General features: G+C 35.9%; 1 protein-coding gene across 5 annotated transcripts in view; it reads right to left on the bottom strand.

The window, feature by feature from the left end:
* Positions 1-26,366, bottom strand: part of CNKSR2 (connector enhancer of kinase suppressor of Ras 2) — a 204,651-nt gene that overhangs the window by 74,222 nt on the left and 104,063 nt on the right. For 3 of the 5 annotated variants that reach the window (XM_088532747.1, XM_088532751.1, XM_088532750.1), the window contains exons 9-13: positions 19,389-19,535; positions 9,276-9,409; positions 6,464-6,675; positions 2,351-2,440; positions 518-732 (exon numbers count right to left, since the gene is read on the bottom strand). In XM_088532747.1, coding sequence (XP_088388873.1) covers positions 518-732; positions 2,351-2,440; positions 6,464-6,675; positions 9,276-9,409; positions 19,389-19,535 — 798 coding nt within the window. The remainder of the gene's footprint in view (positions 1-517; positions 733-2,350; positions 2,441-6,463; positions 6,676-9,275; positions 9,410-19,388; positions 19,536-26,366) is intronic. The other 2 variants (XM_088532748.1, XM_088532749.1) reach the window with 1 other exon arrangement.

Below are 26,366 nucleotides of genomic sequence, written 5' to 3'. Positions count from 1 at the left end.
ATTGTTTAAAAGATTGAAAAAGCTCCATTAGTTTCAATTATCCTACACCAATTTATAATGTGATAATCCATAGCAATGTTTTACAATAGGAAACCAAGTTTACCCATTTCCTATGGACTCAGTGGAGCTCCACCATGTGCCATGCTCACGCACTTTACACAGAGGACTTCCTGACAAGTCCACACCGCTATTTCTGTGAGACACTGGCAGATGAAATCACATTCTCTTTGATGGAAACATTTCCAACAGAAGCAAGACAGCGAGACAGAGACAGCACACTCCTTTCCAAACACAACACTCATTACACGATTTAAAGAACAGTTACAGGTGTCCATCCTGCATCTGTAATATCAAAGCAATAAATCCAAAATACTTCTTTGGGCTACAGTTATTGTCAGAAGAATAGGAACCAATGCAATAGCAGCAATCAAAAAGGCTTCAGCAGCACTATAAAAATAAGGCAGTCTCACATGACAACTATGGAGCGATGACTTTTTAAAATATTATTTTTACTCACGTGATACAAAGTTGTTTCTGGTCCAGGTGTGCCCATAACTTCTTGTCTCAGTGAATCCATTTGTAAGCTAGGCAACAATGAGTAATGGCTTGGACTATTACTCTTGTCTCCCTTCTTTTTGGATTTTTTCCCGGTATCCTTTTTGCTATTCCTTTGAAACATGTATTCTTCTTGACCTATTTTCTCATTGCTCATATAGCGAAGTAATGAATTTTCTTTGAAAGAAACAAAATAATGTAAGGGAGCATCGTTAATTGTCATACGGAAGATAAACTCCCTTCCAAAATACATAACACTCCTGCATCTACTAGATCTAAGATTCCAAGTCTTCATGGCTATCTCATTAAATAAACATATTTACCTCTTTGGTCTGGATATAATAAGAAAACAGTGAATCTTTTGGTAGGGAGAAGACCGAAAACAATTGCAGTTTTGTGGTTTCTCTGACAATAACAAGAACATAACATAAAAGAAGCTCCACAACTACAAATGCTCTCTTGATAATAAAAAAAGATAGTGATAGCACAACTTAAGATCATATTTGAAACCTTTTTTATTATTATTATTTTTACTTTAAGCAAGATAAATAAATGCAGATGACTGGGATGTCATACATTCTCAAGTAATTTGCTTTGAACATTCACCTGACCTTGTTCTCTTTATCATTCATGCTTTCTATGAATACTCTTCCAGCAATTGGTGGAATACTCTTCTACCAATTGGTAGCCAATGGATATCCTGAGCCAGATGAAGTGTTTGTGAACTTAGAAAAGCTCAACAAACTTGTCTTTCATGAGGTTGTTTAATCTTTGCCTGTATTCCTGTAAAATTTAGCACCTACAACTGCCTGTGATAAGGGGGATCCTCAGCCTGAATCCATACTGCATAAGGAACCACCTCTTTTTTCTGTCCAACCAGTATTGGACAGAAGCAATTGATATTTCACAGTTTTGGTATTGGAAAGGGGAGTGACTGGCCTATCCACTTATTTAATTCTATACAAACTTTTAAAAAACTTTGGCACATCCTACCTATGCTCTTCCACACAAATGAAGTCCAGCCTACTTAATCATTCCTTGCATGGAAGCCAGTCCATGTACACCATGATCTTTGCTGCCGTTCCCTGAATCATTTCCAATTCTACTATTTTTTTAAGAGTTGGAGAGATTAGAACCACATATGTACCTAAAATGCAATAACTTACAGAGCAGTGCTTTGTATTATTTTCCTAATGATTTCTAACAGTGTTTTTTTTTTGGTCCTTACTGAGCACTGAGCTGATGTTTTCATGTTTTGATGTTTTTTAAGATCCTATTGCTGAGGGATTCTAGTCAGCTCAGAGGTTATAATTTCATATGTGAAGTTACATAGCTGAGCCTCCCAAACCAGAACTTTGAAGAATTCACCTTGACTATTTTGAGCTGCTCTAGAACGCTTTTCACTCCAAAAGGACTTATGAAGACAAAGCAACTTAACATGTAATTCTTACTTAGGCATAACAATATATAGCAGTAGTAATACTACATTATAAAAGTTTACAGTTTCCAAAAGAATTGTATAATGCAGTTCAAGCAACAAAATATCAATATCATTAAAGCTAAACCAAACTGCAGGGATTTGAAGCTATGATTTCCTCTTGTCTGATTATGAAATCATAATAGAAGCTATGAGAAAAATCAAGCATACATATAATGGAACACCCCATATCAGGCTCAGAGAAATACGTAATTAATCAAGCCCTCATCAAAATGAGGGCTTGAAACATATTATCATAGCTTAAAGGGTGATAAAAACTATAACATCATGTACAAGATGTATGTCAAAATCACTTACCTCTCCTACTATCTCTTTTTATTTTATTGGGGTCCTCATAATCTCCCACCCAATTATATTCTACTGGCATAGAAATAGGCCTTAGTTTCCCTGGAAACAAAGAAAAAATGAGATCATGCACCATTTTATGCAGCAGTGTTAAACTAACATTCTTTAAAAGAAAGAACAAATTAAATGCAAATGTGATTATTCTACAGGATTGCTTATGAAAGAGGTTTCAGCACAGCCTCTGAACAAGAGGTTAAAATAGGAGTTTTATTTTCTTTAAAAGGACAAAAAGCAGCTAGGTATTTCATAGCTTTTTTTTTTTTTTTTTTTAAAGCTTGGGAAATAAATTCGGTGTCTACTAAATCACCAACACACAGACTGAGCTTTCTCCAAATGTATTCAATTTACAGATTAGTTTTCACTGTGCGATGTCTGTTTATTATTCTGCAAGGCCCTGGTACACACATGCAGAGAAGGGTTGGAAAGCATAAAGAAGGAATTGTTTCTAACAGAAACATGTGCGCATCACTAAAGTACCTTCACAAATAGCATCTTTGCTGGTGGGCTTAAAAGATCCATCAGTTACTGAATGAGAAAGGAAACAGAAAACCTCTATTTGTAATTTCTTTTTATAGCATTTCATCCACAGAAAAACATAGTATGTTAGTACTAGAAAATTCACTTTGATCTCAGAAGGTAAGAAGAAACAGAAAAGCTGAAAACTATTACATATCTATAAAGCCTGAATTTGGAAGCTGCTGAAGTAATTTTTAAAAATGCTGTGAGATATGTCTACTATTTAAAAAGTTCACAAATACGGATGGAAATTCAGTGAAAATATGCTATGCAAATTAGTATAGCTACTTGGAGAGATCTGTTTTTTTTAGTGAGTTAAGTAATTCATTGAAACAAAAAATAGAGTAACATGGCACAGGACAGACTGAAAAAAAATGTTTTCAGAAATAAGGTCTTCCTTTGCTCTTTTTTAAATCACTCCACTAGTCATGTTGCATAAAAGTGGGTAAATAAACTGCTTCTAAGCTTAGCAGAGTTCAAACTAAAAGGTTAGAAGTCTTTTAATATATTTCATCAGAAAACGTTCTCAGTAAAGATGATCAGTCCCATTCATTCATATTAAGTCAAAATATGCTGGAAAAAAAGCATTTGGTTATATCGAATACAAATATTCAGACATGTCTATCTACCCATTTAAAAATGGCATCCACTGAAGTATATCAGTACCATGCAAACTGTGTAACAGGAAAAAGTTATAATGACCTTTTTAAAAAAGAACAGGATACCCCAGTGATGTCAGAAAAGAAAAAGGTATAAGTTCCTCAAGGATTACAGGCTCTGTTTGCAAGTATAGCATTACCCAGAAAATACAGCTAACATTTTTAACTTTTTTATTTATAATTTATTTAACTATTTATGGGCACATGTATAAGTCTCATTGAAGTCGGTGAGATTTAAAGCTTGTAGTTAAGAAATCATTTCCTAAGAAGATATGTAGTAGCCTCATATATATTTTAACAGAATTCTCAATGGGTACTTCTAGAAATACAACTTTCTTTTCTATGTGACACTTAATTCACAATCTATCATACAAAGGACTTGCACGCATAAAAAGATCTACAAGATATAAAATCAAACAGAGCCTAATTACTATCAAAGGCTATAACAGTAATGACTATTCTGCAAAACCCATGGCTATTTGAAGTGTATATTTTTTATACTTGGCAGTATAATCAGAATGACCAGTTGAGTGAATGACACTCCTTCATTTGCCTGCCACCCCTGCTAATTAACTTGTTAGCCCACATGGATCCACTAAATCTGTGTTCCCTGGGGCCTACACTCAGGAAAACGTCTTTTGCTTGTGAACAGGAGCTCACGGAGGCCAATTAGCAACAATTATGCAACAGCTGGAAGCCAGTAAGCGCATGAGAGAGAAATCTCTTTGCTAAGGTAGTCAAAAAACATCAATAGATTCCTAAAGAGCAATTATGGAGGGCCCTGTTTACCTCTTAGGAAGGAAGACTGAGAAAGAGTAAAAAAAAAAAAAAAAAAAAAAAAGGAAAATAATGTCACTGCATAATTAATGAGTGCACATTTAAAACAATTATTTTTCTAGCCCCTTTAACACTGCTTGACCTTCTTTAATAGGGCATGATGAAAAAGAAGACTGTGATCTTCACATTCCAGACTTCTGTGAAATCTGGAGATTGTGGCTAGCCACAAATCCTGTGCTAACGAGTGCCATGTGGGAAAGTTTATAACTTAATGCTGAAATGGTAATATTCCTAGAAAATAAACTTAACTGAAAACAGACTCTATGGTCTGAATTCATTAAAAATGAAGTGAGGTTAAAAGTGAAAAAACGTATAATAAATGTCTTAAATAATGGCAGTACAATCTTTGATCCATGCATTTATACTCTTTCTGCTAAGGAAAAAGAAGATAAAAAAGCTATCTGCTGGCAATATAATGGATTCAGCAATCCTTGAAGACAAAATGTGCTCTTCTTCACTCTAGACCCTTAGGATTAAAAGTTAAAGTCAGGGACAGCAAGCACCTCTGTTAATGGATATGACTGAAGCCACCAATTTTACAGTTGAAATTAAATTGATGAATCAACTTTAAACACTTAGCAGTTATTTCATACAGTATGAGTGGGCTTGGAAAACACCTGAAAATGCTTCAGAATCAAAGGATACTGAAAATTTGGAGCAGAACTGCGTGGCTCTGTAAAACAAGTATATTTTTATGAAAATATAACCTTTAGCATTCTGTAACTATATGTCTAAGAGTCCTGAGGATACGATTTGCAGCTCAGATTCAACTCATATCAACATTCCCAGGTGATTTTGGAGATTTGCTGCATGATGCACCAAATCTGTGCTTCCTTGGAAATCATGTCTGTCTTTTCAGAGCAGAATGATGCCCCATTTACTGTAGTTACTCCAACATACAGCTTGTGCTCTTGTTAAAATAACATGGAAACTGGGGCAAAAATATATTCAGGTATGCGCTTAGCTAAAAGTATAAGAGTAGTAATAAAAATATCTTTTTTTCAAGGCAAGCTTATTCTCCATACTGTAGTTATGCTCAGCGAATTCAGTTAATTTTTTATGTCAAAACCTGCAGACGCTACCAAAAACATTTTTGCCTTCCTTGCTCTGCCACAGAAATCTGGGAAGAATGCAATAAGGTGAATGGGTAAAATGAAATGAGATTCCCTCTTCATTTTCTTCTATATTCTAACAGCTCTACAATGCTACGATTTTGCATTTGGCAACAGAAAAGCAATTATCCTAGTCCAAAGCTGAAACAAGTTGTAATACAAGCTAAGGGAAGAGTTCCAATCGCTTGAAAGGAAAAATAACAGAACATCAAGGTCAGAGGACTCAAACTCTCACTAGAATTTGTTGCAACATTTGCACCCTATCCAGGTCAAAATCCAGGATGTGGAAGTACCAGCATGAATACATGTTTTTGTTTACATACATAATTCTTTCTTGGACAACATATAACCTCAAAAAAGAGGGACTGCCATATATAGGCAGTGACAGGAGGTTAATATAATATTACAAAAAAAGTGTATCATCACTCTTCAATTCTAGGGCTAGAAAAAAATAAAGGAGTTTTAAAGAGCATTGCAGCATGAAAGCAACATGTCATCATGCGGCAAATCTGTTTTTGATCTTTAGAATGATTATATCAGGGTAAATTCCTCTAATATATCATGTTCTAAATGATGAGATGATTGCCCTCATACTGGGAGCCCACTTCCATCCTGTATTTTTAGTACAAAGAATTGGTTTCTGACAAAATGATACTGCAGCATAAGCCAGAAAATGAAGCTGATCCAATTAAGAATAAAGATTTTGTCTAAAACTTCCAGACAGACAGATTATTGGTACAAAACTGGACTCCCTATTATCATAAGCAATGCATTTTCTTTATGTGCAGAATAAGCTACTTCAGACTAAACAAAAATGAATTCTTCACAAAATCAATGGTCACTCAGAATATTTTTATGCTTAAATCCAAGAGCAGATGCATAAAAAAAACTAAGATCAAAATAAGGAAAGATTAGGAAATATTATCACATTAATACCATACCATATGTTGGTGTGCTCTCTCTCCTCCCAGGACCGCTTGTTCTTCCTTTCTCATATTCATAGCAGTATAAAACTGCATCTTCTTCAACCACATTAAAGCGCTTTCGATATTCTTGGTCAAGAAATGAATTTGGAGATTCAGATCCTGTGTGAACCGGCTTGCCCACTATGTGTCTGCCGACATCATCACACGGAAGATTTCCCTTTTCGTCCCTTCAGGGAATAAGAGAGAGCTTTAATATACCGGGCCAAGGCATTTGCAGCTTTTACTAATAATATTTCAATAAATATGGAAATATGTCAATAGCTCATCTGAGCAGAAAATGGGCACCGTATCATCCATCGCATATGCACGCAGACACACGTGGATGCCAGTTTTCCCACACACCTCTGCTAATTCATTTCCAATTCAGACCCTGTCCATCCTACTGTTTGTTTTTCTGTTTTTGTTTTTGTTTTGCGAAAGGAATCTTACAAATAAAAAAGTATCTATTTTATTGGTTTCTGATGAGAAGCATCATGCAAATAAAGCTGACATGTATATCTACTCTTTTGCTCTTCCTTTTGGAAACACGCAACCATTTTGCGTTTTAGGGCAAAGTGACAACGCTGACCTTACTCTTTTACACTTCCACATTTTTAAATGTATCGGGTAGTTCTTCCCCACAACAGCAACAAAAACAGAAGTAGATGCTGGGCAGTTTAATAATGCCCCAAGTAAAGGCTTGCTTAAATAAAGTAAACGAATTCCAATAAATAAATAAATAAACAAAATAAAAAAGCCTGCGGAAGTGCCAAAACGGATCATGTGGAAACACTGTACGCTCTGTGACAGGTCTGTGAAATGAAGTGTAGTCCATGAGGATTAAGATGACAAAAGAAGGTTCAAAAGTGCATGGCTTAATCTTGCTGTAAGACTGCAGATTGTAGTAATAAGCGAGCTAATATTTAATCATAATTAGTCCAACCTCTTGCATTACCATCATGATTTAAGAAGTGTTATTAATAAATAATCAAAATGCACATTAAAATTTTCAGCTTCCACAGCAACACTTAAAAGCTGTTGAATGCCAATCAGTAAAAATAATGTGTGAAAAATGTGTTTTTACTAAGTAACATCAATAATATTGTTATGATCAGCATTATTATAAAGACACTGCTTCAGGCTGTTTCAGTTTCAAGGCTGATGATTTTCACCAGTTAACTACTTCAGTCAAAGAGAAACCTGAAGACTATGGGCTCTTCTTGTTTTGTTTTGCTTTTCAGAGTTTTTATCCTAATGGTTTTAAAATTAAATGCTTGTATTTTTCTGTACACTTTTTGGAAACTATGTTCTTAAAATTGTATTTACATAGACATAATAAAATATCCAGTTATGAGACAGATAAAAGACACATTTAATCTCTATGAACAATTCAAGTAAAACAACCAACAATGTTTTTATATAATCACAAGAAAAATCCAATCTAGTCAGTGAACTAGACCATATATTGTTTATCACTTTAAGATGGCTACTAAAGTATTATTTTAGCAAATCCAAGAGGGTAGATGTTTCACACTCAATGTAAACTGACAACGTGAAGGATTTTCCCTTTTTCCTTGAAATAAAAAACAGGCCAGGTAACAGATAAGGCAGTGATAAGGAAAGAATATTGGGTTTGGTTAATGGCTTCATAAAAGGGCTGTGGCCCCACCTAAATCATGAAGTGAAAAGTTACTATTTTTTCCTGGAAGGTTTTCCTTATATATCTCTGAAGAGTAAGAGTTTATCATAGAAACACAATTTCTCCTTCCCACTGGGCAGTTTAATTTGCCATATACCTCTCTCCTGAATAACCCCCAGGGAAACTCTGTCAGCAGCAGGCCATACATCATATTAATTGGCTCGAAGAGTTCCTGATATGCAAGTCTAAGAAAAACTCAAGTACAAGAAACTCTGGTACAAGAAAGGACATGCTGCCCTTACAATCTTTCAGAAAAGTTAACTAAAAGCAAAGCAAAGCAAGAAGTAATTTAAAAATACACTAAGCATACATGCAACATTCTGAACCTAGCAATACAGAAGAAACTTCAGGAACACTCCCCTACGCCTCTGTGCAGTTACTATTGTAACTTATGCTACCAATGTCTCAGAGTTTTTGGAAAGCAAAATGCACTTTTCACAATTCAGTTGTGGTCATGTGAGGGTGGAACTATGAATTTGCAGCTCCTCTGACTCAGACTGGGAATCTAGAGCCATGCAGGGACAGAGGTGAAAATGCTTCTTGCAGGTGTCAGCTTGGAGTGGCTGGGTATTTATGGCACAGGGGGCCACTGCAGAGCATAGTATGGTGGCCACACAAAAAGTCATCCTGAAAATTGCTGTGACACTATCAAACCAAATATATCTAAAAAAAAACAAATCACTACGGCTGAGCAAAATACTGCCCTGACTGTCAAAGCTGCAAACTTTCTTGCTTTTGCCCCTTGTGTAATGGTTTCTAGCCAAGGGGACAGACATTAATCCCTTTCCTACTTACGGATTCAGGGTTTCAGGTAATTTTTGATTTTTGGAAAGAGACTGAGATAGGGACCAGATTATCCTATCATTGAGGAAAGATGGCTTTGTGCCTTCCTTTGCAAAGGATACTGCTTGGCAGAGAAGCTATTGCTTCAGACTGCTGTGAGTCTAGCTCAGCATATCTACTGCAAATAACCATCCCTTGCAAAAGTATTGCTGGCTTAGTTCTGTAGCTCCAGGCAAGAACAGAATGCTTGGTTATTTTACAAGTATTTTTTCACCATAAATTGTACCTGAAATGATCTTTCTTTACCTGGGAACATAAGGTTCTGTTGGTGGAGGGGGTATGTAGAGATCCTGCAGGGCAGAACTGTCTCTCTTCGTAGGCGTGCTGATAGTGCTGGATGGTGTAGCCACACTGCTTGTAGGGCTTCTAGGAATAAGAGGCTGGTTCAAAACAGAGAAAGAGAGAGAGAGAGAAAACCATGATTATCTGTGTATTACCCATTTTCTCTGGAAAAAAAAAAGCAACAGAAACAAAAACAAAACATAGTTGTTTTAGAAAATTAAGCAAACATTTCAAATGCTTTGCGAATTTTTAAACTTTCTGGAAAAAAAACACTCATGCTAAAGAGATATTCACATGTACAAATGGACATGTATTGTGCTTATAGAATTGACTTCTCTGATTTTCTCTTTCCTTTTCCTCTTTGCAAAGGAGGATTATTGCCAGTGCCTACAGAAGCAGTAATCAGTAGTGTCATTGGTGTCATTTTATGAGTAAATAACATATAAAATCCAGTGAATTCTTTAATTAAACTAACACAGTCTAGTGTTTACAGTAAAAGGTGCATAAGAAGGCACTAAATAGAATGTCATCCTCCCCCCATCCGCTTTACTGCTTAAGAATTAACTGTAAAATCTCCAGTCTGTGTCTGCAGATGCTGTAAAATTTGATGCATCCTCAGAGCACACGAGCTACGAGACAGAACAAACTGGAAATTGTGATTACTCTTCCTTCCCCTGGGCATCCTCCTGACAAGTAACACTTACTTCCAGGTGAATAAGTTGTACCTTCCCTGCAGAACAAACACACATTCTAGCTACCATTCCAGCCCAGATATGATCCTACACCTTAATCACATTATCTCTCTTCCTTGAGTTAAGCACCACTTCTTCTTCCTCAACTTAACTGCCTTGGCTAGCTAAATAATGACCAAACTCTTCCAGAGTTTATTAGCTCACCATATGCCTGGAAATGATAGCAAGATTTGCAAACTGTGTCTATACAGATGCAGAAAAATAAAATGAGAAGCACACCTGAATGGCTCTCGTCTCCCTAATAATAAGCCTATGTTTCTTGACTTGTCTGATAGTTAAATGTAAGCAGAAGAAACAGAAAAATGCCAAAGAAGCAAGTACAATCTTCAGGCACACTAAAATTCATCCGGTATTAAATGAGTTTTGTTTTGAAAGAGTTCTTTCCCCTCTATCCTATTGGAAACAAATCCCTTGGAGAGAAAAGTGGTGGGAATACAGTGTTCACTACACTTATGTTTTCTGACCTAAAAAACTGCTGGAAGACACACATATTTAACATTGCATTTACTGCAGAGAAGTTCTGAAGACAGACTAAACAGACATGTAAGGAGACTCTTCTGCCAGCACTATTAAGAATACTTTATGACAGAACAACAAGGCATTCCTGTACAGAATAATCAGTTCTCATTTTCTAGATGTTAATCTGGACACTGCAGTAGCACACCACAACTGCAAAAAGCTCCAAGAATTCAGCAGCATGAACTTTATGAAAAGTTGGCCTTTCATAAGCTTGGTGATACTTGGTGATAACCGAGTCTAATACTTTTAAAGCCCCCAGCCTAAATCTTGCCTTACTTCTTCTCTATCAGTATTGTAAGAATAACACCTGATGCCTAGAAAACCTGACCTCTTTAACCAGTTACTGCCATGTTTTATTTGGAAACTTTAGGAATAGAATCCTGCTACATTTAATCCCCAAAATAACAAATTACAACATTTAAATTTTTATGTTAAGACTTTGCCAGAATGTTTGCAGGACAATAGCTATGTCGTCATGCAATTTTTGTCTTTCTGCATATCAGAAGTCTGTACAACCATAAACAATGACACTGTTCAATTCTTTTCCTTCTCACTAGATTTAATGTGAGTATTGTGTAATTCAGACCAAGACAGATAATCACTATTTGCACGAAGAGGGGGAGAAAGACACACACAGAAAAACAAACAGATAAAAGACTTTACAGCCACTAAAAACAAGCAGAAGATCGAGGTCTTCAAAACTAAAAACTTAAGTCTGTAACAGAAGTGAAAAAAAATCACACAAAAGCCTCTAAGAAAACTCTTTTAGCGAAACACAAGTCTTATCTGTGACACTGTAACCAGTGGCTCTTGAACCACTTATTAAAGCAGCACTGATTATTTCCTTTCTAATACCTTGCACTTTTCTGACAAGCATACGTTGTGGCTTGGTGAGTAGAATGTAAAATTAATCTTCCCTCCAAATCATTTTTTTTTTCTCAACTTAGATCACATTTACACTTGTCAAGCACAGGCTGCTGCTGTTCATGGCTCACAAGGGTAGGAAGAGGAACAGAAAATGAGATGGGTAGAGTTATTCATTCCACTTCATTTTAAGGAGTAAGATCTCTGTGTGGATATAGAAGGGGACAGAGGCACTAAGACCTGGACTCATGGCAAATAGGAGTTTAAGGTTTCCATCACATAAAGAAATGGGGCTTAAGCAGAATTGTCATCTTACATCAGGCTGGTGAGCCTCCTTGGGCCCTAGCTGGCTGCTAGAGGGCTACATTAAAGATTTCCCCTTGTATTACAGCCTCGAGTTGCAGGCTTAAAGACTAAATGTTCACAAGACAGGCTTAATTTCTGGAAAATTCCATTGCTGAAGTCTGGGAAATCTGCTGGGTGACTTCATTGCAGAAATTTCATGAGTCCCTGATAACAAACCATCCAGTTATACAAGCTGGCTTGCACATCAGAACAGTTTGCTGGGACATTTCGGAAATCAATGAGCTTTAAGTGTCTTTGAGAAACATATCGTTTTAGTTCATCTCTTGGATAGGCAAGATGGTTAAAAAGGTGAGTGCAACAGGAAAAAGTAGTACTCAGTCTGACAGAAATGCACAAGCAATCCCGGTAGCCCAAAGCTCTGAAGGGAAAGGATTTCACCCAAACTGTTTCCATGCTAGACAGTGGGTCTTTTCCATATCTGTGTCATACTGCCAAACTCAACCCTTAAGCTTATTTTCACAAGAAAAGATAGCCCAGGTGACTGGAACTGAAGAAAAATAGGTACATAGATATACATAGGCTGCTTTATATATATATATATATGTATGTATAAATAGGTATACATAGGTATATAAATAGGTATACATATATAATATACATATATATATATGTATGTATCACCACTTTACCAGATAAGTCAATAAGTTCTTTTAAAAGAATTGCTGCACAGTGAAACCATTTAAATGGGCTCTCCTTTTAGTAGTTCATCAAACTGAGAACGCAGCAGTGACTACCCTCTTGAGCTGGAAGAATTCAGCTTTCATTTTATAGGGAATTAAAGCCTTTCAGCTCTCCTGGCTAAAATAAACCCTTCTTTTAAAGGACCTTTAGGTAAGGGGCATACACATGGCACTTCCCAGTGCAACTTAGAAGCCCAACTATTTAAATGTGAGTTGTGCACCTCCAAGCAAATCAGCTCCTGGAAGTCTCCAGTTCAGTGGTGAGTGGTGAGTCAGCCGCTCAGTGGACCATAATATGTCATGCAGGTACATTGAGCAGAGAAATACGCATCTAGTGCTACTGCTCAGCTAATTCTCTTCTGGTGGACTAGAACTTTCTCCTTTAGGTAGGCTGGTCAGGGCCAGTGTGATATCTGAAAGAGCAATAAAACTGAGAATTTTGGCCTCAAGAGTACGTGACCCATGGTAAGACCCTGATAAACTTTAGAAGTCATTTACTAAAATTGAGATAGCCTCAAAAAATGTCCCGAAGAAAGAAAAACCTGCATCAATGTAAACCCACAAAGGCAAATGTAAAAACCATGTTTTAGTACATGTTGGAGGACTATTTCTCAAACATTCTGAATGTACTATCCTTCCTCAAGTTCATTAGTCTCCATAGACCCTTTCCCAAATTGTCAAACACTAAGCCAGGGTACAAATAACAGCCTTTATGTACAGCAGCTCAGTTTCTTCAGCGCAGGAAAATATGAAGTCCCTGTAAGTATGAACTGCCAGACCGCACAGGAGCTGCTCTGGCAGCGGTCAGCTCTTTCCTGGGGTAGTGACCTCCCTCTTGCCACCACCAGCCATCGCATTTTCCCTCCCCAACCCTGAAGGAACTGAGAGGCTGCCAAGTCAGCATAAACTTTTTCTTTTGTGTTTTTTTCTCTCAACAATGAATTCAATTAATAATTAATATATAACATCTAAAATTCTTTTTAATGTTTCTTAAAGCTCTTTGAAACTTCCAGTAATTCCCTTGGAAGTTGCGACATAAAGTTTGAGAAACATTGCTCCACCAGAAGGCATACAACTTTTAAAAATATGAGCAAAACCAATACAAAATTTTAAGTGATAATATCTTTTTACAGCAGTTTCATGAATAAACAGACTTTAAGCTTAATATATATATATTTTTAATATTGGATTCAGATCATCACAAGATGTTGAACAGTATGTTTCCAAAAAAAATTAACTTGTTATCAGACCAGCTATGACATGAAAAGGCAATGGAATATTATAACTAATTCCGACTCTGTACGAAAAGCCAGTCAGAATCCATTTTAATAGTGCTGTAAAGAATGCCCAGCTCCCATGTAGTTTAAAGAGAACTAAGTAACTGAAAAGCCAACAAACTAGTATTTTATTTAAATGTAATGATTAAAAAGCATAAGACTATTAATTCTAATCATAAATAATGAGAACAATATAGTACTTATAGATAAAGGAAGGAGGCAAAATAGTCAAGGAGGAACAATAATAACAAATAATAAATTTTAAAATTAGCATTTTCTCTCAAACCAAGGATTCTGTTGATATTGTTGCTGCTGCTTCTTAGGAGTCTGAAAAGCTGAGTACAACAGAGTGGAGATATGATGCACATGTAATCCAAAATAAAACCTGTTTAAAAAACTACAAATGCTAAGTTCCTGGGAGTCCTTCACCAGTACAACTTACATACAGAATAGTACAGTGAACTATTTTAAATATACAGAAGCTGGCATCCAAGTAAGCTTTGATGAGGAGTGCATAAGAGGGGTCCAAAAGTTTTGTCCATGGGAAGGTCCGGTGGCTGGGTGGCAGACAGACCTGTCCACAGGTCGAGCAAGACCTAGGCCAAATTAGCTGAAGCATTATAACATGTCGATATGTTATTTCTTGAGTCTTTACTATAATTTAAAGGAACAGGATGATGAGTCTTCCACACTGTAATCAAAGACCAATTTCTTTTAACTAATTAGCAAAGTATTTTCCAGAAGGCAAAAGAGGGCTAGTTTCTTGGTCACGTGTTGATAGGTGACTTACTTAAAACTTCCTATGTGCTGAAAAATGTATTTATTGAAACTTCCACAGCCTTTCTTTGAAATCTCCCCAAAATAGCACAAGGGGAAAGGAAAAATGAGGCAGACAAGCTAGAAAAAGAAAGTTTATTTAAATTAGGTTCTGAACCAACAGTTCTTTGTTTTGAGGACAGACATAAGTTTCAATAGTTCTAACAGAATTAATTAAATAACTTGTATGTCAAATAATAAAAAAAAAAGATGATACAACTTATCCAATGTATGTACACCAAGGTCAGTAACTGTCAGAAACATGAACATTGTAATCTGAAATATCATTCTATATTTTGCATCAGGAATTGCAGTATCAGGGAAAGCAACTGAGAGACAGATTTAATAAAATTCCTCTTGCAGGAATATCTTAATATTTGTGGTACAATGCCATATTAATTAATACCTCCAATTGCAAAATTAACCTCAAAATTCCCCAAGGCCATAGTTGCCTAATTCAAATTTTATAAAAGCAATAACAACAAACACAGGTTGAAAATCCCTTGACTTCACAAATTCTGACAAGATTCCAAAATGTATTAAGAGAGAGCTCTGATAATCTACAAGAAGTTAGATACTGATGGATATTAAAACAGCAATCATCAAGTGACTGAAAATAAACCAAAAAAATGCTTTAATCAGGACACAAGAGGAAAAACGACTGTTTTTCTACTGACTGACCTTACAGCTGGAATTAATGCACTTTTAAAAATAAGCTCATTACCTAATGAAGCATAGTACAGCCATGGACTAATTGCAATATTTCCCTGTACATTGAGCTATTAGCTATAAGCTTTTGGACTGTTACACTGGGTGCACATTTATTTTTCATCCTTTTGTCCCCTAGAGAATAATTATGAAAAAAAAAAATCAAAATGAGAATAATTATGAAAAAAATCAAAATATTTGCTTTCTGCTAAAAGAAAAAAAACAAAACAAAGAGTGAATCAATTACTATGTAGCCTGTACCTAACCAGGAACCTGTAATTTATAGCAAGACTGCAATGCAAGAGCAAAACTACTCCAAAAACTCTTCTAAATAGTATTTATGCCAATTAGTAGCCAGTTAATATCTGAGCAATCTAAAATCTTTTCTGCATTCAGGGACTATGAACTTCTGACTAGCATAGGGCTAATCTTGATCACTAAGAGTAGACAGCAAATGCTTAAAAAATTAATTATCAGGACACCAAATTTAATTAGTAGGATACCCAGTCAATAAGCCAAAGTGACTGATATACTACTCAGAGTCACTCTCAGCACTTGCACACTGCTGGAACTAGAGGACTTGTCTAGCACTTTTCCAACTTCCAGTCATACTTAGACTGTCTCTATTAAATCTGTTCTTTTGTTTTGTTTTGTTTTGTTTTGTGTGTGCCCAAATGGCAAATCTCATGTTCGATTATCAGCCATGCAAGCAGAAGGCAATTTACCAATGATACATCACACTATTCACCTTCAGCCAGACCTGAGTTTAAAGTCTTTCAATTAAAATATCTCATAATTTAATTGGCTGAAATATTTAGCCTCTACATTTGTTGCAACAGCCAGTAAAGATATTCTTTGATAGGGTGCATTCAAAAACTCAGTCTCTGCTTTTGTGTCAGCCCACATAAGTGCAGGGCTGACTTCCACCTTCATACTTCACTCCATGCAATTCAATTAATATGTGATGCCAAATTTTCCCTTTACTTTGCTCCTTCTGCAGAACCAAAAAAAAATCACCTGGTACTTTGCAGATACTAATTCACATTTTATTATAATTTCATCCCCACATCTTATTCTAGATACGTCTTTTGCTCATATTTTCTACTTTAACAGAATTATTACTGAGTCATAATTTCATTACAGTATGTGTCTGCTGAATAATACATATGGTTCTATTAACTTAGCTCTGGGATGACAGCACAGTTATAACATTCTCAATTATTTCATGACATTCTGATACAAGAAAACATGTTATTGCATTTTCCACTATTTCCAAAGCTCATGGAAGTATTGCTTTTATGCCTTTTTTCCCATTTGCTACCCCTATCCTAGTCTCCTCTCATATTGCTGCTACTGTAGAATAGCACCTCACATGAATCTGGAACACACAGAAGGTAAGAACAGACACATGGCAATTTCAGTTACAAAACGTACATTTTTTTGAAGAGTTTTTTGAAGAAATTTTTGAAGTAAATCCTGTCTCTGAAAATGGACAACTGCTGGAATATGAAAAGAAATGGAACTATTAAAACAAATAGACATTACTTCTGCATGTTTTTAAATTATACGATTACACTGAACTCTGACTGCTTTTGTTGCTGTTCGATCAATCAAACACAGAGTACCAGTCTCACATTAGGCTACATTTAAACTTTAACACTATTGGATATCTGTTCAGCTCGGATCTACATAAATGAGCAATACAAATCTTCATATTGTACAGATTCAGAAGTTTGTCTTCACTTGGCCATGAAACTTTTTCCACACTCAGTCTACTTAAGCAAATTGTTATTTCTCTTTCTAAAATCACAAATTACAACAGACACACATAGGCATACTGCACACATAAGTGTTGAATGAGGTTCTGGCCTTGTCCCGATGTCATGTTTGATAAAATCGAAATGATATCATGATGATGTCAGGCTTCTATCTCTGATTTTTAACAGTATCTCTACTGTTAAAACTACTCACTGTGGCCTAAAACTATTCATATTTTCTGTGCTATTGGTAAAAAGAAAACCAGTTCTCCTCTTCCTGTCTCCCCGAAGCCATGCAATACTACATAAAAACTATATCTAAGGTCAGATTCATCTTATCTGTTAAGGATAATCCATCCTGCTGACTTTCCAGACTCCCTTTATCACCAAATGGAGAGAGAGAGCCATGTAGAGGGTGCAATTTATCTCACCCTAAGGCAGATGGATCTAAAATAGGTCAACATGAATGAACGAATAACTGTTATGTAAGTACACAAGGAAGATGACAAACCCAAATATAGATATGTACATGGTGGACCTCTAAAGCTAGATAATTTGAATAATATCCCAGTATCTATACTGAATTAAGTACGCTGAGATACAAACTACAGCCAAATAGAACACACTACAAGACAACTGGATATTTGTTTCTGGAACTTAGTGTGTGGTTTCAAATTCATTAGCTCATGAATACAGTCACTGTAAGATGACCACAGGAATCCTCATTTTCTAACTGGATTTAGTCAAAATGGTGTATTTTTTTTTTTCCGTTTTCTTTCTACCCTTTTGGAGTAGCTTGTCTTGAATTAATTGCACATTTGTGATAATAAATGTCCTGCTTCGGGAAGTCTTTTTTGGGGATCTTCAGTGGAATTAGTGTAGCCAAAAGTGTAGCCAAAAGTGTAGCCAAAAGGAATATTTAGGGAATTAGTGTAGCCAAAAGTGTAGCCAAAATGAATATTTAGGGAAATTAAGCGAGTTCACGAAGAAATACTCAACTTAAAAAGGAAATTTTAGAGCAAAAGTATGCGATAACATTTAAAGCAATGGTCTGCAAGTTTCATTTGTAATATATATTATCACTAAAACTACGATAAGAAGCACAGCTTACAAACAGGACATTCATCCACTTATGTAATACATACAGATTTACAATTTTAAGTTCATATTGTAATAAGGAATTTTTGGTTGAAAGTTTGTATCACATCTCTTAGCCAGGGTTTTGTATCTATAAGGCCAAAACATCTTAATCATCTCAAATCTATCTATTTTGAACCATTATAAAATTGAATACACATATATTTAAAATAAGTTCTTCAAGGTATTAGTTTTTTTTTATGAACCTGTTATTTTTTTTTAAATGGCAAAGACCACAGCAACCAGTAGTGGCATTTCCATATCTCCTTTTTCCTTTTGCCTGAGCAATATAAAAAACTTTTCACCTCCAAAGGTACTTAATTCTAAATTAGCCTTTTTTATTATGACTATAAAAATGTCCTCAAAATATAGTCTTTATGAAATGAAAATAAAATTGTAAATATTGTCCTATCTGAACTGAAAGGAAAAAGGGAAATATTTTTTAGTTCCATCTGTTGGTAACATGCTTTCATCAGTCTGGAGATAACTCTTATTTCCTAGAGTAATCCATCACAGTGACATTTTATCCTGGAGTGAAACATGAAAGCTTTAGTGAAACCATTACATGGTTTTCAGCACATTGTAGACCTAATAAAAATAAAAAGCCAGCTGGACCTCCTGTACTACATTTCCTGAGGTGCAAAAGTTTGATATCAAGAAGAGCTTTAACACAAATGTGACTTTATTTACATGAGCAAATTTTGATGGCCAAGTGTTTCCTTAAATAGAAAATGATCTTAGGAAATTTCTTATAATGTCATGATGATTAACCTAACAACTAAAGATATTTTTCCTGCCCTCTTTATTTGGAGGTATATTGCTCTGAAAGCTTAACAAAAAGTCAAATTAAAATTGGAGAGTTTCTTAAATATGCTTGGAAAAGTGCATGACAACCCTAAAGCATTCTCTGTCATGCAGGATGCTGTCCTTTCTTCCCCATTGCTCAAAGATTTATTTGGGATTACTTTTCTATGACATAAATTCTGTATTATTTCTTAACTTTGAAAAGTCCTACTAACAAACAGGTTTAACTTCAATTGACCATATGAGAAAAAAAACTGCAGAGAAATCATTTCAAAAACATTTTTTCAAAGCATACAAGAGTAAATCCATATGCTGCTTAGATGAAGCACAATAAAGCATCATTGAGATAACCTGTAGTTAAAATGATGGTGTATGACTTATGATTAAGCTTCATTACCTGCAGAGCAAGGGGCTTCCATCTCATATTTTTCAGTAAAGCTGGTGCTGAGGTAAGCATGCTCTGAGGTCGCTTTTTCAAAGTTAAGATAACACCACTCGGATCCTCTCGTAGTGCATTCACCAAATTTTTCAACTGCCACCCCACCTGGTAACCAGTAAAATCAGTACAATAAAATTGAGGTACAGTATTCAATATGTAATGTTCCCTTTTTAAGTAAGATTAGTAAAATAACATAATAGGAGTGTAAATATATTTTAAAGGAGATAACTCTAGAAATGTCAAAAATAAATTACTGCATGAAAATCACGTCAACTAAAATATTTTTTAAAATGCATTAAGATGGATATGCATCACTTCAGATTTTAGAGTTAATAAACTACTCCACTGTTTCTCCACTGTAAATGCACATTTAAGTCTCAAAATAAGCTCTGGTACATAAACTTTAGTAAGTTTAAAAGCCATACCTTCTTCCACCTACAATTTAGTTCATAACTGAACATCTTATGCTCTGGAGTTACCATAAAGTCTACTAACCACATGTAGTCAGTCTTACTACTTCTGATCTAAAAATCCTAGCAGTTGATGCAAACACAAACAAATTCAAGGAAAAGTTCTACTCTTTGCAGTACTAAAAAATAAAATCTGAATCACAGGCCTTTTTAACGAATACTCCTTTCATGATGGTCTCAGAAACAAATAAAGCAAATTAGTAACAGAAATATAGATTATTCACTACTTGAATACTAGCTCAATTATTTTTTCCCAGTTATATTATGGCATTTTGAAGCATTCTGAAATTAAGAATGTGTTTAATGAGGAAAGCAATGAGTCTTTATTTCTAGACAGGTAGATCTAGACAGATAAAGCTTTCTGAACCATTTGTTTTGTGTTTTTGAAAGATTTAATTCCAATATTAAAATGTTACAACTCAAGACAACAATTTTTAATGTAAACAATGCTTGGTTTTAGATTGAAACACTTCAAAATATCCTTGATAGTTTGTTTTTCAGCATATTCAATCATGTACACTCAGGTTTGGCACCTATAGCAGCAACACGCAGAATCATACGTCATTTGAAAATTTTAACCTATACACTTAGCGATTATCTTAGTAAATTTGACAGCTCACCTTCCTCTTTCTCTGCTTCTCTCGTTCCCAGCCTCTTTCCTATATTAACTGGTATGTTTTCCTTATATTTAAAGCATCACCATTACAAACATTTTCCTTTTTTCATAATTTATACAAGAATGATGTTAAAAAGCAAACTGTCAAATTGAGCTGTGAAATTCTTACTGAAAGAACTTCTAGAATCATGAAGTGGTTACATCCTCTTTAAAAGGAATTTTTATATCATGTTAATATTTTAGAAAAAAACAAATGAGCAAACAGAATGCAGGTGTTACTTATTATTAGTCCCATATAATATGATACAAATAGGCATTTGTTACCTATTTTTAAGCAAAAGAGTCATTAAGTAGCTTGTTGCTACTTGTTTTTTATCTTATTCTCTAACCCAAAACTCACTCTGTTCGTTTAATGTCACATATTTTAACCACTTCAGTGTACCATTTAAAGTCAACAACAATGTTTATGCCAATAACCCAGAATGACACACAGGATTCAAACTTTTCTGCGCTTCCTCAGTTAACGTGAATCAAGCTGCCCTTTCTCACCACAGCAAACTGAAAAAAAATGCTATGTTCTCACTTCCAGGATTATATTCAGGATGTACTTCTACTGTAATATATACTGTAAATAAAAAAGCAAGATGTTGACAACATGTCCCTTTGTGGAATATTTTCCAGCTTTCACCATGGACTTCTGAGCATGGCTGGAATTTTTGTCTTCAGTCTAATGCATTAGACATACTGTGCTACTACATTCTGAATAAAATTAAACATATACCTACTCAACCTCACCTCAATATCCACATGCTACTGAAGTCTCCATTCTACTCTAACAATATCTGTAAGAAGCCTCTCTAAGATCAGGTTTTATACCTTAATATTATAGTTTTATAAAAAAAAATCTTGCTATCTGCAAAACTATCATCTGACCAGCATTCAATGTCTGTTTAGAAACAGCATGTTAGTCATAGCTCCATACTGTTGAGTGTGTGTAAGGTTTCATTTGCTCTGTGCTATCTGAAAGAGGGAATTAAAATGCTCCAGTTCATATGTGACACCTCTATATGCAAGCTACTGTACACTTCAATTCCCTGTGTCACAACTGAAGACAGGCTTCTAAAGAAAAATCCTTCTACTGCAGACAGCAGCCCAACCAGCCTGGGAAGGACATGGTGTGAACCCAGCTAACAGAGTTATGAGTCTTCCCACTTAAGTCTGTAGGGCACTCCATAGAAAAACGGGGCTTCAAGGCCAACTGTTCCCATAGAAATAACTGGAGAGATGTAAACAAAACAGTTCTTCCTTTTTCCTTACACTAGCAGTTTTCAAATTATTTTAAATGCACTTTCCAATTTTGAAGGACCAACTGAATTCTGCATTTGAATTAGGCCTTTACTTTGTCATAAACAGATTATCGTGTCATGAGAATTAGGGACATCACAGAAAAATTGCTCCAAAGCACTAGATCTTATGTATTTCATTTAGAAGCTTATAAACAGAAGCTATTTTACTTGTTTTCTCACAGGAAAATGCTGAGTTTGCTATAAATTTCAAATGAAGTCCACTCTCTGCTTTTACTTACTTGCCTGATAGGAGTCATCTGGCTATTTCAGCCAGTCTCTGGATCGCTTCTTTAGATCAAACATAGGCCTGAGAAGTCACATGAAAGGTTGTTGATAATAAATTGAATGAAATTGATGACGTCCGGGAAGGAGGCATATTTTCCATTTCTCACTGAAATTCCCACCACATAGTTTAGATCCCACCAATATTCATATCAACACACACTGAACAGAACGGACTTTATTTAAAGAGCTCAGGCTGGGTTGAAGAAAAGGCAGTCAAAGTATCTGGAATTGAAAACTGTTTTCCAGAAATATGCTTTAGTGATATGTCATCCAAATTTTCTTCTAAGCACAGCTTATTCTCTCTAGCCTTTCCTCAAGATCTTCCCTTTCTCACTACCATCACAGTCATCAGTTCTCAACTTCCAATCACCAAGATTTTGGACAGAGCTTTTAGGCTTCCAACCATGTCCTTTGTTTTAATTTTGCTCACTTTGGCAGATAACGACTGAAGAACACGTTGCAAAGCATCTTATACTAGACCTCATCTCTGCTTAACAAAACCAAATGTATTTTACTGTCTAAACCAACCACTTTTCCTGGCTCAGTGCTAGACTGGCTTGAGACGAGCAATCTCTGCCCAGATTCTCAGTATCTTCCTTTTTGCTGTTCATAAACGAGGCTAAACTGATCCTACTATTTACAGCTTTTACAGTAGCTATTTATTCATTTATTCACAAGAGATACTTGAGAATCAGCTGCATGGAGGTATGTGCAACCAGATTAACTCAGAGAACTGTTCTAGATCATTAGTCCGCCTTCACACAGGTAACCACATCAGAAATGCAAATTATAGGAAGTGTTTTGATAGCTCCGTGCTTCAATTCTTCTCTCTAGGGCATGGAGACCTCCCCACAGCTTTTCTAAAAGTCTCCAATTGCCTTAAATAAAATATAATATTTCAGCCCTTCCAGAAAATTCACTGGAGGAATAAATGAGAATCAATTACAATAGTCCATTTTCCTCCTGAGTCCATTATTATGAAAATGAAAATTATAAAGAAAAAAGTTCTTAAGAAATAAAAATCTGTGCTACAAAAAGGGGTTATTTGCTCAGTTGTTTTGAGTTCTTCATATACTACATTTTTTCTATTTTTCTAAGTTCATTGTCACATCTGTAATGAACTCTCTGTGACTTCACTCTGACTATTCACTTCCGTAAAATATGACATTGATTCTCGCATGACATTCACCTCACCTAGCTTTGCTGATCTACAAAGCAGGTGTCTAGTCCAATTTACTCCCCTAGCCTCTCTTCCTGGTTCAGAGTAAATGCAAGTGACAGCACTTCGGAGGGTGACTCATCCCATCCCATCCTAGAAGTTGCCCCTGCACTGCAAAAAGGGACAGTAATAACAAAGTTTCAGTACTGGTTTGAAAAATCAAAGCGTAGTTAAATGCTGGCACGAAGTTCATGGGTTATGTTTAGTTTGTAGAAAGTTGCACTAAAGCAAGCCAAGCACTTAACTTTTAAATGACAGCATCACTTGGTAATGCTATGTGCCCATTTTTAAGCAGTAAGCAAGCTCCTGTTGTTTAACATAGAAATTTATGTTGTTCAACCAGTGCCATTAACAAACTTTAGTCAGGAGAGGTCTCTGTAGCAGCTGTCTGAGCTCATCATTTGTTTTTACTCCATAGTTCCTATATTATTCCCAAATCCTAGTACAGCTCGTCATCAAGACCAGAGAGGGCCAACCACAGGAGGAGGCAAGGAGGACCAAGGCCCTGCTAAGTGTTGGTGTGACTCTCCACTCTGAGGTAGAGGCGGCAGGGCCCTGAGAGGTGAGATGCCCACAACATCAGGATACCTCTGAATTTCTCATCTCATCTGACTGCAATGTCCCCAGAGGCTGCAGTGGGGCTAGGAAGCCAGCACGCCCTATGCAGCTCAAAGCCACTAGGTTCTTCCAGCAGAGCTTGCCAAGGCCAACCGGACACACAGACATGGCCAATAAGTCCATGGCCATGACCAACAAGAAAAGCAGATATTCCTGAGCCAAGATGTTGAGGTTATATTTTGCAAGACATCTAGTACAGTCCCAGCTTTTCCTTGGCTTGCAGCAAGCACAGCTGGATCAAAATATCATGATGGATCATAGTATATCGTATCTGAAAAGACACCTATATTTTAATCTCCTGTTCCAAGTTGCCAAAAATGCTAACATATTAAATATTAAAAAGTTGCTCTTAATTCAACAACCTTTTTATTGCCCCCTTTATGACAATGTGGGAAAACTGATGGCAGTCTTCTCTCTGCTCTTCTCAAGGACAGATATAAAAAAGCCTGAAAATTCACTTGATATTAAATCTCTCTGTGTATTATGGGGAAACTAAATCACAGCGCCAGGACAGAGACCTACTGACTTTCTTAACCGGTTCAGCCCTTCCATGGAAAAATGGCTCAGTGGATCCATTTCCTGCACTTTTGGAATGCCAGAAGACAGAGCGTCTCCCCAGCCTAAAGGAGTGTAACGCTATTTTCTGGTCAGTGACTTACTACCTCTAATCCAAGAGCTTTTTTTTTCTTTCTTTTTTTTTTTTTAGCATAGCCACACTCATGATAAAATTCACCAACTCCTGTGCTTGTTCGTGATTTCTGGGAGCAGTTCTCTAAGTTATAAGCCACAACAGAGTTCTATAAAATATTAACATGCAGCCAGCTCAAATGCAATTGGATGGACTCATATCAAATATTTTTAGGATACTACAAGACAGAGCACTAAGAAATCTGCAGTCTGAAAACTCCAGCATGTGTATCCCAATGAAACCATAGAAACAGCTGCATCATTTAAAAGCAATGTGCAAGTCTCACCCATTGAAAGTATATTGTGTAGAGGGTAGAATTATAGCCAAATGATAAAAAGAACACAGTCCATAGTTTTACAGGAGTATTTCTGTCCAAAGGGTCTTCCCTGAAGAGCAAACTGTTCCTCCCTGTCTCTCAGCTATGCTAATTTTTCCTGACTTGCGGCTTTTTAAAAGGAGAAAATGGTATTATTTTTATGCTTTTGAAGGAAAAGTAATATTTCCTGAAAATAAACTGAAAAGGCATCTGCTATTTTCTTGCTAAGCAAATAAGCAAAATCTACTCGAGAGTTTAATTTTAAAGTTACTGGAACAGGGAGATAATCAAAATTTTATTCTCTTCAGCGTTGCTTGTTATAAGTGGAATGCAGCCAGAGCTTTTTGCCTTATCAATCATCTTTTCCAATCTTTTACTCACTTTTGAACTAATAAAAAGCATAATTTCTAGGAGGAAAGTATGTTCACATTAAGAAATGAGTGTTAACAACTTACGAATCTATCTCTCATCTTGTACTTCATAAATAAAAATTAATAACATAAAAAAAGAAAAACCTGTGCATGAAATTACTGTCCACCAAACCTAATACACTGTTAAGCAAGTCAGAATACAATCAGAAACTATCTGGCATCATGCTGTTAAGTTAATAGATTGATTTCCATGAAGACTGACCGAAAGTAAAAATGGTCAGCAGGCATCCTTGTGAAACAAACGTGTTAGTAGCATCTCCTCCCCTTCTCCCAGCTGTGTATGCCTGAAAATGATTGAAAACAACCCATACGTCTTGCTCCAGAAAGAATTATTAGGGGAGAAAATCACAAAAGGATGGTTACAACATGGACAACCACAGAGATGAAAGATGTGTCTGTATGTGGTAAGAGAAGCAGTGCCAGAAGAGTAGCAGAAGCTTTTCAGGGATTTAGCCAGCTTCTTAGGCTAATACAATAGTGAACATCCATGCCTACATAGCAGCTTTCTTCTAAAAAAGGGAGGTTAGTAATATTGTGATTGCATTGCAATTCACATCAAGAAATATATTGGCCATATCATTTAAATAAATGTTATTTTAGTGTGATGTTAAAGAAGTCATTTCCATAAATACCTAGCATGTTACTAATTATGTTCCACTATATCATTGTCCACAGACATGATGACAGGGTTTGTAAATAAGGCACATTGAAGAAAATAGCATCTTTTAATTGAGAGAACTCTGATGCTCCATTACAAATTCTACTTATTATCACTAAACTATGAATCCAGTCATTTTTATATTTATTTCTGTCTAGGTAAAATCAAGGTCAAAATTAATAAACTTCCTTAGGAATAAATGAAAAGGGCAGAACTGAAAGGTGAATCCAGAGCTGCCTCTGACTAACCCGCTCCAGTCACCTTTCTGTATCACAAAACATATCTGGTC

This window comes from Tinamus guttatus, unplaced genomic scaffold (assembly GCF_059628265.1).
Source record: "Tinamus guttatus ecotype Peru unplaced genomic scaffold, ASM5962826v1 Tinamus_guttatus_pri_ptg000470l, whole genome shotgun sequence".
Taxonomy (NCBI): Eukaryota; Metazoa; Chordata; class Aves; order Tinamiformes; family Tinamidae; genus Tinamus; species Tinamus guttatus.
Note: the sequence above shows the minus strand (reverse complement) of the source record. Positions and strands in the feature narration are given on the sequence as shown.